The sequence below is a fragment of the Ursus maritimus genome, unplaced genomic scaffold (assembly GCF_017311325.1).
Source record: "Ursus maritimus isolate PB19 unplaced genomic scaffold, ASM1731132v1 scaffold_36, whole genome shotgun sequence".
Lineage (NCBI taxonomy): Eukaryota > Metazoa > Chordata > Mammalia > Carnivora > Ursidae > Ursus > Ursus maritimus.
The window spans coordinates 19,895,930-19,908,300 of record NW_024426230.1 but is presented as its reverse complement, the minus strand read 5'-3'; the positions used below and the strand labels follow the sequence as shown (position 1 = coordinate 19,908,300).

Here is a 12,371-nt window from a genome sequence, read left to right as displayed (position 1 = left end):
ATGCTTTTGTAAAATAAGGGGTTTGAACTAAGTGTTCTTTTTTTGTTTTTGTTTTTATTTTTTTTTTAAGATTTTATTTATTTATTTGACAGAGATAGAGACAGCCAGCGAGAGAGGGAACACAAGCAGGGGGAGTGGGAGAGGAAGAAGCAGGCTCATAGTGGAAGAGCCTGATGTGGGGCTCGATCCCATAACGCCGGGATCACGCCCTGAGCCAAAGGCAGATGCTTAACCGCTGTGCCACCCAGGTGCCCCTTTGTTTTTGTTTTTAAAGATTTTATTTATTTATGTGACAGAGAGACAGCCAGCGAGAGAGGGAACACAAGCAGGGGGAGTGGGAGAGGAAGAAACAGGCTCCTAGCAAAGGAGCCTGATGTGGGGCTCAATCCCAGAACGCCAGGATCACGCCCTGAGCTGAAGGCAGACACTTAAGGACTGCGCCACCCAGGTGCCCCGAACTAAGCGTTCTTTCAGGCTCCTCTTAGGTCTAACAATCTGAGACTTGTAGGGGCGCCTAGAAGTTTATAAAAATACAATGATCACTAAGAATAATTTATGCAAACTTAATCAAGTTAAATAAAGAGTTAAATAAATTCAAAAGAATCCAAAATACAGTTGACCCTTAAACAATGCAGGGGTTAGGAGTACAAACCCCCCAGCTGAAAATCAGCAGTTAACTTTTGGTTCCCCAAAAACTTAAGTACTAATAGCCTATTCTTATTTGGAAGCCTTACTGATAACATAAACAGCCAATTAACACATATGTTTTATATGTTTTATGTATTATTTATTATGTTCTTATAATAAAAGTAGAAAAAAATATTAAAGTCATAAGAGAAAGTACACTTACAGTACTGAACTGTATTTATAAATTAGAAAAAAAAATGCTTCGGATTGGTCCCACACAGTTCAGATCAGTGTTGTTCAAGAATCAACTGTATAATCTTTTCACTTTAAAGATTCGGCAAAGTGTTGTAAAATGACAGACATATTCCTATTAAGTAGATTTGTATGAGGTTTAAGAGGCATATACAAAAAGCATTGATTTAACAGCTCTGAGTTAAGGGAAAGAACATGAATAAATTTAAGTGAATCCAAAGCAAGTGACTAAGAGGGAAAGGATTTGGAACTTCATGTTACAAAAACCAGTGGAACCAACAGTTAAACTTGAGAGGTACTGTCTTCAAATATATAAAGAACTGCTACATAGGTAAACAAAGGATCAAAACCAGTCTTTGTATCTAGAAGGTAAAACTAAATCAATGAGAAAAAGGTACAAAGACAAGTTTTTCAACGTAGAAGAACGTTCTTCTATATAGGATTTCTACATAGGGAATAAACCCTTACCCTGCAAACAAAACAAAAAAACAAAAAACCGCCTTATAATGAAATACAATTTCTATTAACAGATATTCATATTTAGCCTCAATATGCATTTAACAAGAACACTGAATGCAGACCAAAATCACAATGAAACATCACCTCCCACCTGTTAAGATGACCATTATCAAAAAGTCAAAACATAATGAATGTTGGTGAGGATATGGAAAAATTAAAATCCCTATACACTGTTGGTGTGGTAGTAGAATGGTGCAGCTGTTATAGAAAACAGCATGGAGGTTCCTCAAAAAATTAAAAATAGAAGTACCATAGGATCCACCAGTTGCACTTCTGGGTATATATCAAAAAGAACTGCAATTAGGATCTCAAAGAGATATGTGCACCCCATGTATAGTGTAGCATTATTCACTATATGCAAGAGATGTAAGCAATCCAAATGCCTGACAGATGAATGGATAAAGAAAATGTGGTGGGGTGCCTGGGTGGCTCAGTAGGTTAAGAGTCTGCCTTCAGGGGCGCCTGGGTGGCTCAGTAGCTACACGTCTGCCTTTGGCTCAGGTCATGATCCCAATATTCTGGGATCGAGCCCTGCATCGGGCTCCCTGCTCAGCGGGAAGCCTGCTTCTCCTTCTTTCACTCCCCCTGCTTGTGTTCCCTCTCTTGCTGTACCTCTCTCTCTGTCAAATAAATAAAATCTTTAAAAAAAAAAAAAATAGAGTCTGCCTTCTGCTTGAGTCCTGATCTCAGGGTCCTGGGATCAAGCCCCACATGGGGTTCCCTGTTCAGTGGGGAGTCTCCTTCTCCTTCTGTTCCTCCCTCATTGCCTGTGCCCTCTCTCTCAAATAAATCTTTAAAAAAAGAGAAAGAAAATGTGGCATGTACATACAATGGAATATTATTCTGCCTTAAAAAAGAAATCCCACCATTTCCTAAGAATGAACCTATAGGAAATTATGCTAAGTAAAATAAGCCAGTCACAGAAGCACACATACTGCATGATTCCACTTATAAGAGATATGTAAAATAATCACTCATACAAGGAGAGAATAGAACGGTGTGGCCAGGGGCTGGGTAGAGAGAAAAATGGAGAGTTGTTTCTCGAAGCATCTAAAGTTCCAGTTACGTAAGATGAATACATTCCAGAGATCTGTATATAACATAGTACCTAGAGTTAACAAGATATCATTGTTCTTCTTAAAATATTTAAAAAATTGCTGCAGAAACCACTCCTGATAGGTAATTTGACCAGATGACCCCCAATGTTCCTTCCTCAAATCTTAAAATATAACTATATAATATTATGATTCTTTAGAAGCCATAAAGATTAAGTAAAATTGAAAAGAAAAAAAATTTAGTTTCTCATCTTCATAGTATTAAAATTTCACGATATTTTCTTGATATCACCAAAATCTCTTCGATTCTTAAAGTAGGAACACTCTCATTACTAGCTACGCTCCCTGGCACCAAAGAATTTCTCACTGACTCAGAATCACCAGGAATTTAATTTACTATCTCGTGTAAATTTTTTTTAAAAATTGTTTTTTCTTTTGCAGAAAGGGAAGAAACCATTCCTTCTCCTTTTCTTAAAGCAATTCCAGAGACACCTAATGTTTGTAAATCTTTTAACTCTTTGATGTCATATGCAAATCTCTGTAAAGTCTGAGCAAGCCTCTAGTGTTTCAACCATAGATGTTTTTTAAGGATGTAGCAGCACTCTCTGCAACATAAACATCAAGGAAGATAGTGTCCCTATCTCCCAGTCACCAGGGAAGTTTAGCCTAGGCACCATTCTCTTCACTATATGCATGCAGAGATAAAAGAAGTCTTATTTTTTTTTTTTAAGATTTTATTTATTTATTTGACAGAGAGAGACAGCCAGCGAGAGAGGGAACACAAGCAGGGAGAGTGGGAGAGGAAGAAGCAGGCCCATAGCGGAGGAGCCTGATGTGGGACTCGATCCCGGTACGCTGGGATCACGCCCTGAGCCAAGGGCAGACGCTTAACGACTGCACCACTCAGGCGCCCCAAGAAGTCTTATTTCTTTGAATAAAGGCAACAAAGCTAACAAAAATGGCTACCTCAATTACCAGGTGATTTGGGGATGAACTATGAAAGAATATACAGCAAAAGGTGCTATCCTCTTGTAGGAGGACAAATTACTACTAATCTTGAGACTATGTATGTAAAGAATCATAACTACCTAAAGGGATGTATGGGGTAGAATTTCTGTCTTTTTATTATCCTAGTGGATTGTCTACGATACACACTGTAATCTGATTCAGTGCTTATTCGATAATAAAAGTTTTCCTTTCCTACATTTTGTAAAGAGGATTCTTTGGGTTGGCAGGACATTTTAATTTTCCCAACAGTGAGTTTCTTTTTTTTTTTTTTTAAAGTAAGACACGCTTTATTTAGCAAAAACTGGTGAGTGTATGGGGGGAGGCATGGCTGAAGTGTGCAGGGGCTGAAGGTGAGAGGATGGGGGGGGGAATGTCTATAGCACAGCTGGGACGGGACTCCAGTTAGAGGAGCCAGAGGTCATAAGACTTGGAAGCGGGCAGTTCTTTGGTGACTTATCATCTGCTCTTCTAAAGGCCACGTGAGGCTTAAGAGCCCCCAGGGGTTCCAGAGGCCTGACGAGTAGGGAGGGACTCAGGGACAGGCTGAAACAGCCGGCAGCCTTTATGTTGGCCCACAGCTCCAGGCTGGCCTCCAAGATGGGGATGTCCAGCGTGGAGAAAGCTCAGACACCGTGAAGCATCACCTCCTTGGATCCATCCTCTGAAGGTGAGAAAGACCAACAGCACAGCCCAGGAAAGACTTGGGTTCCTTGGTTAGGTTATCAAATGAATTTTAAAAATACCCCTCCCCCAAAAAGCAAAAAAGATAAAAACAATCCCCAAGCTGTCTGGATCACCATCTCGATGTCTCCAGTTCAGAGGGTTAGGCTCCACGGTCGAGGGAGTCTCCACTTTCCTACCAGAATTAGACATAATTCTTAGTAGGGCACCCAGGGGCACCCTGAGGGGTGGCATGTGCGGCAGACGCCGAGTATCGGGCCATATAATGGCTCGAGCCCCGGGAGCCCCCTGCCCAGCAACAAAAGGCCAGAGGCTGCCCAGCCCAAGTAGAGGGAGGCTCCCAGCTCCCGCTTTTGGGCATCCGACACCTGGGGGTTGTAGAAGTCCCAGATGATGGTGTGAGCCGTCCAGCAGATGGGGATCAGGATCAGGACCCCTGAGATGACACAGATGATCTCAGAGACTAGCACCAGACGGGCCTTGGAGTCCTTATCCTCCACACAGGCGGTACACTTGGCTCCTGCAAGGTAGACCAGCAGCCCAAGCAGGGCCAACAGAAGGGCAACGACGCAGAGGGCACGGGCTGCCTGCAAGTCCTGGGGCAGTGCCAGCAGGGAGTGTCATACACCTTGCACTGCACCTGGCCTGTGCTCTGAACCACGCAGGACGTCCACAGCCCCTCCCACACCACCTGGGCCACGATGAGGTTGTTGCTGATGAAGGCGGCCACCTTCCACAGGGCAGGGCACAGGACACCAGAGCATTTACCCAGCCAAGCAGTGTCAGGATGATCCCCAGGATTTGCAGACCAGCAGAAGCTATGGCAAAGTTGAGGTTGAGAGGAGCTGCACTGCGAAGAAACCCACAGGGATTCGTAGGAGCCGCAGAGTGTTCCCAACAGTGAGTTTCTCACTCTGTTCTGTCATTATCTCCTTTCCTTTGCCACAGGAATAATCTCTTATTCTTTGCAACACCCATAACATCCTAGAATGTTTCTCAAAAAAGGAGTTTCTCAAAAAGGAAATATATCAACATAAGGCCTGCTAACTAACAACAGGAAAAAAAATGCATGGCTCAAATGCAACGTTTTGTACTTACCATTCTTATAGGAAAAGTTCGAGGTCTTCCGCTGCAAGTTCCGAGGCTTCTCTGGTTCGTACACACCACATGTGATGAACATTTTGTGTAATTCTGGATTGATTCCAACAGGAACCATTCGTGGACTTCCTTGGTAGAAATGAAGTACCTGCCTGTTACCTGAAATAGCTTTATAAATACTTCTTTTGTTGGACTGACTTTGATTATAAGTCTGCAAAGAAAAAGGTCAAATTACATTATTTCTATAATAGTCACTTAGCCATAACAAGTTATTATATTTATTTGGATTTATTATAAACAGTAAATTAAACTCGGAGAATACCTGTTAACTTAAATTTGAGACCTGTTCAATTAACTCTTGAAAATCAGTTCAAATCTAGTATTATAAAGCCTACCTTCATAACTATACTGCACAAAGGAAATCTATCTTTTATTTAGGATCTATTTCTGAATAAGGTGAATATTTATATAAATAAGTGTAAATTGCTTTTTTTTTTAATACTATTCCCGTATTCCATCTTGTTGCTTCATATCTCTACACTTCGGTTTTCTTTACTGTATACAAGAAAAGCATTAATCCCCATACAGGATTAAATGAAATAATGCAATTGATGTACTTAAAACACGGCCCGGGAGAGCAGGTACTCATTAAATGTAGGCCATTATGATTATTTTACAGGTAAGAAAAGCACCTGAATATACAAGTTAAGTGGTTTGCCTAAGGAAATACAGTTAGAGCCTAATTCCACTGATTGATAGTACATAGATTTTTATAAGTTGCCGATATTTAATTTACTGGAATCACTTTACAGATAAAATGAATGTTACATAATATGCTATAATCACATGAAAAGTATCGGGAAAAATTCATTTTTCAAGATGATATTTAAAGGGTCTATAAAACATTTTAAATCAATTTTTTATAACTGCCATAATTAATGAAAAAATATTTAATATGAACCTACGTATTTGCCCAAGGAAATAGTCCCACTGAGTTACAAAAATTAGTTAATAACTTTAGTGTAACAAACAAAATAATATTAGGTATAACATCATATTCCAGGAAGATCTGTCACTCAAGATTGTAGCAAAGTATGAATATAATTTAAGTTCCTTATCACTCTGTATAGGCATCAACAAACTTCCATAAAGGGCCAGGAAGTAAATATTTTAGGTTTTGCAGGCCACATAATATCTCCGGCACATATTGTTGGTTGGTTAACTAGTTGGTTTAAAATGTAAAAACCATTCTCAGTTCACTGTATTTAAAAATATAAGAAAAAAACTAAACTAAAAACAAAAAACAGGCCTTAGAAACACAGGGAAATAGTAAAACAAAATAGATACTAAGGGGCACATGGGTGGCTTAGTGGGTTATGCATCTGCCTTCTGCTCAGGTCCTGATCCTGGGGTCCTTGGATTGAGCCTCCTTGCCCAGCCCCGCCCCTTGGAGGTCGCTGCTCAGTGGGAAGCCTGCTTCTCCCTCTCCCCCCACTTGTGCTCTCTCTCGCTATCTCTCTCTCTCAAATAAATAAAATCTTCAAAAAAAAAAAAAAAGAAAAAAGCTAAAGACCTCTCAAAGATTTAAAAAAATAATAATATGTATTGATTTTTGTTAACTAAGTATCTCTAAATTAATACTGAAGTAGAAAAATGTGTTTCTTTATATGGATAAAATTGCAAAACTGAATCCAGTTAAAAATTCTAATTACAAGAAAAGAATATTCAGAATCTACTACAAAGTAGGGGGAAAAAAGCAACCACAATTTCCTACAGACTGCTTGGACTTTGAATGTTAACAGACGGATATTTATCTTAAGCTATATCTCTCAAATTTCAATTATCAGATCATTTTTCTACAAGTCTACTTACACGTTCTTCTCGTCCTTCAGCAAGGATAACAACAATTCTGCCTTGACGTCTGCGGCCAGTTCTACCCATTCGTTGTACAAGACGAATTGGGCTCTTCTGGGCATCAAAACATATTATAAGATCAACTTCTCCTATATCCAAACCTTCTTCACCAACACAAGTAGAAACCAATGTATTATAACCACCACTACGAAACTGTTTCACAACCTAAAATAAAAATGATTTAAAAATAACCAAATACAAATGTAAGAGACTTGTAAATCAAAGCACACTTTTTCCATTCACCCCAAAATGGTGAGATCAGATTACAAATCAGAATTCAGGATACTATGGAATAGGAAAAGAAATAGCAAAATGGCAATACACACCAAAACAGACAGTGAAAATGCAAAGGGCAGTCCTAATGTCTTTGCCTTCATAATGGTTGTGATGCCAAACAGGTTTGCTAAGTTTACACATAAATGAGAAACCCCAGATATTATTTAAGTGTCACTAAAGGGTCATGGGCAGGTAAACAGCCCAGAGCAATTACTGCTAATCATATCTTAGACCTAAATTTATTGCTAGGTCTATCTAAAGTAAAATTTTTATTACTCTTAAAATTCCTATCTTACCTTCTATACTGCCATTCCAATGAAGGGTAGCAGAATATGCCATCCCAAATTATGACTGTGGGAGTTTAGGACATGCTGCCCCAAAATATGCTGTTTTGATGTACTGATTATTTTGAGCTATAGAAACTTGAAAAACAGTAAAAGCAGGGAGAGGCTTCCTCTCCCCCTTATCTGTCCAAAAACAGAAGGAATTCAATTGTCATAAATCTCCTCCCCCAGATTTTCATCAATCAGAAAAAACTGACTCATCACAGGAAAGGAGACTAAAAGCCATCCCAACAGCCAAACTCGGTTACAAACTATCACACCTCCCTTCTATTCTTCTAAGGGCCCATTCATCTTTCCCAAAAATCAATCACTCTCTCTACTAAGAAGCCTATCTTCCTCCTCTCCTTTCCCTATTAATATGGTATTTAAGTCAATTCTAAGCCACCTTAGGAAGTTACACATTTTTCCCTGCATATCTCCCATGTATAAGGTACACATGTTAATAAACTCCAAGATTTATATATTCGACTATTTATTCAACATCTCTACTTGATGTTTAAAACAGTGCTACTCAGGGGCGCCTGGGTGGCTCAGTTGGTTAAGCGTCTGCCTTCGGCTCAGGTCATAATCCCAGGGTCTTGTTATCAAGTCTGTCATGGGCTCCCTGCTCAGCAGGGTGTCTGCTTCCCCCTCCCCACCCCTCCCCCCATCTTATGCTTGCTCTCTCTCTCTTTCAAATAAATAAATAAAAATCTTAAAAGATAAAATTTAAAAATTCCAAAAATAAAACAATGCTACTCAAAGTGTAGTTCACAAACCGTTTATTACTGGTGTGGTTCACAAACTATTACCAGCCAACAACAATAACATAACTACAAAAATTAAGAGTAAGTGTTTAGAAACTTGACAGAGCAATACTACGTTTGTTGGCTTTAATAAAAAAAAATTGGCCATGAACATTGTTTTCATTAATTTTACTTTTTTTTATTAATTATTATTGTAATGTTCAAAAGTATCTGTGATATACTAAGAGGAAATAAACTAGTCCTCCATCAATTTTCAGTCAGAAAAACACTAATCTCATAGACATGCCAAAGTTAACTCATCCAGAACCAAACCCCTGATATTTCTCTCCAAAACCTGCTTTTCCTGAAGTCTTGTCTATCTTCATTAATAGCAACTCTTTTCAGTTTTTCCGGCCAAATGCCTGGAGTCATCCTTGGAGTCAGCCTTCACACTCGTGAATCTCATACCCCACTCTAATTTGCCAATAAATCCCCTCAGCTTGACCCTCAAAAATATATCCAGAATCCAACCATTTCTCACAAATTTCCCTGCTACCACTCTAGTCTAAGTCACCATCATCGTTAGCTTGGTATTATAATAAGACTTTCCAATTGGTCTTTCTGTTTACACACTTAGTTCACTATACTTTATTAAGATAGCAATTGGTGTGATTTTTTAAAAAATATAAACTAGGTCATGACCCTCCTCTGCTTCAAACTCTCCAAGGTCTTACTTTCCGATCTTACCCAGAGAACAAGCTAAAGTTATTAAAATGGAAATACCCCACTTACATCACCAGACAGATCATCTAAACAGAATATAAAAAAGGAAGTGGCTTTGAATGACACACTGGACCAGATGGAATTAACAAAATATTCAGAACTTTCTGTCCTGAAACAGCAGAATGCACATTCTTTTCAAGTGCACATGGAACATTCTCCAGAACAGATCACATAATAGATCACAAAAGAGGCCTAAACAGGGGTACCCAGGTGGCTGAGTTGGTTAAGCGTCTGCCTTTTGCTCAGGTCATGATCCCAGGTTCTGGGATCCAGCTCCAGATTAGGCTCCCTGCTCATCGGGGAGTTTACTTCTCCCTCTCCCTCCACCCCTTCCCCCCACCACTCATGCTCTCTTCTCGCTCTCTTTTTCTCTTTCAAATAAATAAATAAATAAATAAATAAATAAATAAAATCTTTAAAAAGAGAGAGACCTCAACAAATACAAAAAGACTGAAATCACACCATGCACCTCTTCCGACCACAATGCTATGAAACCAGAAGTCAACCACAAGAAAAAATCTGGAAAGACCACAAATACATGGTGAGTAAACAACATGCTACTAAACAATGAATGGGTCAACCAGGAAATCAAAGAACTAAAAACAAAAATACATAAAAACAAATGAAAATGAAAACACAACAAACAGTCCAAAATCTTTAGGATGCAGCAAAAGCAGTCATAAGAGGGAAATATATAGCAATACAGGCCTATCTCAAAGAGCAAGAAAAAAATCTCATATAAACAACCTAACCTTACACCTAAAGGAGCTAGAAAAAGAACAAAAGAAGCCTAAAGCCAGCAGAAGGAAGGAAATAATAAAGATTAGAGCAGAAATAAATGATGTAGAAACTTAAAAAAAAAATCAATAAAAGTGATAAACCTCTAGCCAGACTTGTCAAAAAGAGAAAGGACCCAAATAAATAATGAATAAAAGAGGAGAAATAACAAACACCACCATAGAAATACTAATAATTACAAGGAAGTATTATGCAAAACCAAAGGCCAACAAATTGGACAACCTGGAAGAAATGGATAAATTCCGAGAAACATATAAATTACCAAAACTGAAACAGGAAGAAATAGAAAACTTGAATAGACTGATAACCAGCAAAGAAACTGAATCTGTAATCAAAAATCTCCCACGATACAAAAGTTCGGGGCTAGATGGCTTCACAGGCAAATTCTACCAAACATTTAAAGAAGAGTGAACACCTATTCTTTTCAAACTATTCCAAAAAACGGAAAAGGAAGGAAAACTTCCAAATTCATTCTATGAGTCCAGCATTACCCTGATACTAAAACCAGATAAAGACTCCACTAAAAAAGAGAACAGGCCAATATCCCTGATGAACATGGATGCAAAAATTCTCAATAAAATATTAGCAAACCAAATCCAAAAATACATTTAAAAAACCATTCACCACGACCAAGTGAGATTTATTCCTGGCTTGCAAGGGTGTCTCAATATTTGCAAATCAATCAACATGAGACACCACATTAGTGAAAGAAAGGATAAGAACTATATGATCCTTTCAATAGATGCAGAAAAGGCATTTGACAAAGAAGATGAAGTACAACACCCAATGATGATAAAAACCCTCAACAACATAGGTTCATAAGGAACATACCTCAACATAATAAATGCCATCTATGAAAAACCCACAGCTAATATTATCCTCAATGGGGAAAAATTGAGAGCTTTTCCTCTATGGTCAGAAACAAGACAGCGATGTCCACTCTCGTCCCTGTTATTTAACATACTATTGGAAGTCCTAGCCTCAGCAATCAGACGTCTAACAACAACAACGAAATAAAGGGCATCCAAATTGGCAAGGAAGAAGTCAAACTACTGTATGCAGACAACATGATACTCTATATAGAAATGCCAAAGACTACACCAAAAAACTGGTAGAACTGATAAACAAATTCAGGGAAGTTGTAGGATACAAAGTCAATGTACAGAAATCTGTTGCATTTCCATACACCAATAATGAAGCAACAAAAAGAGAAATTAAGAATCAGTCCCATTTACAACTGCAGCAAGACCATAAGATACCTAAGAATAAATCTAACCAAAGAGGTGAAAAGAAGACCTGTACTCTAAAAACTATTAAACACTGATGAAAGAAACTGAAGCTGACACAAAGAAATAGAAAAACATATTCCATGCTCATGAATTAGAAAAACAAAGATTGTTAAAATGTGTATACTACCCAAAGCAATCTATACATTTAATGCAATCCCTATAAAAATACCAACAGCATTTTTCACAGAGCTAAAACAAACCACCCTACAATTTGTATGGAACCACAAAAGACCCCAATAGCCAAAGCAATCCTGAAAAACAAAAGCAAAGTTGGAGGCATCACAATTACGGACTTCAAGTTAAATTACAAAGTTGTAGTGATCGAAACAGTATGGTACTGGTGCAAAAACAGGACAAGAGATCAATGGAACAGAATAGAAAACCCAGAAATAAACCCAGAACTATACGGTCAATTAAAACTTGACAAAGCAGGAAAGAATATCCAACGGGAAAAAGACAGTCTTTTCAACAAATGGTGTTGGACCACAGGACAGCAACATGCAGAAGAGTGAAACTGGACCACTTTTTTATACCATACACAAAAATAATTCAAAATTTATGAAAGACCTAAATGTGAGACTTGAAACCAAGAGGAGAACACAGACAGTGTTTTTTGACACTGGCTGTAGCAACTACTTCTGAGGCAAGGGAAATAAAAGCAAAAATAAACTATTGGGACTACATCAAAATAAAAAGCTTCTGGATAGCATAGGAAACAATCAGCAAAACTAAAAGGCAACCCATGGAATGGGGGAAGATATTTTCAAATAACATAGCTGATAAAGTGTTAGTATCCAAAATCTACAAAGAACTACAAATCAAACTCAACACCCAAAAAATGAACAATCCAATTAAAAAATGGGCAGAAAACATGAATAGACATGTCCAAAGAAGACATCTAGATGGCAAACAGATACAAGAAAATACGCTCAACATCACTGAGCATCAGAAAAATATAAATCAAAACTAGGATGAGATATCACCTCACACCTGTCAGAATGG

The 12,371-nt window shown here is 38.3% G+C and overlaps 1 protein-coding gene and 1 pseudogene across 2 annotated transcripts in view; both read right to left on the bottom strand.

Annotated features, from left to right (window-relative positions):
* The window catches only part of FANCM (FA complementation group M), a 62,703-nt gene that overhangs the window by 25,270 nt on the left and 25,062 nt on the right, over positions 1-12,371 (bottom strand). For both annotated transcript variants that reach the window (XM_008693640.2, XM_040620867.1), the window contains 2 exons: positions 7,113-7,319; positions 5,241-5,451 (listed from right to left, as the gene is read on the bottom strand). In XM_008693640.2, the coding sequence (XP_008691862.2) occupies positions 5,241-5,451; positions 7,113-7,319 (418 nt within the window). The remainder of the gene's footprint in view (positions 1-5,240; positions 5,452-7,112; positions 7,320-12,371) is intronic.
* On the bottom strand, positions 3,378-5,048 carry LOC103666247 (annotated as a pseudogene).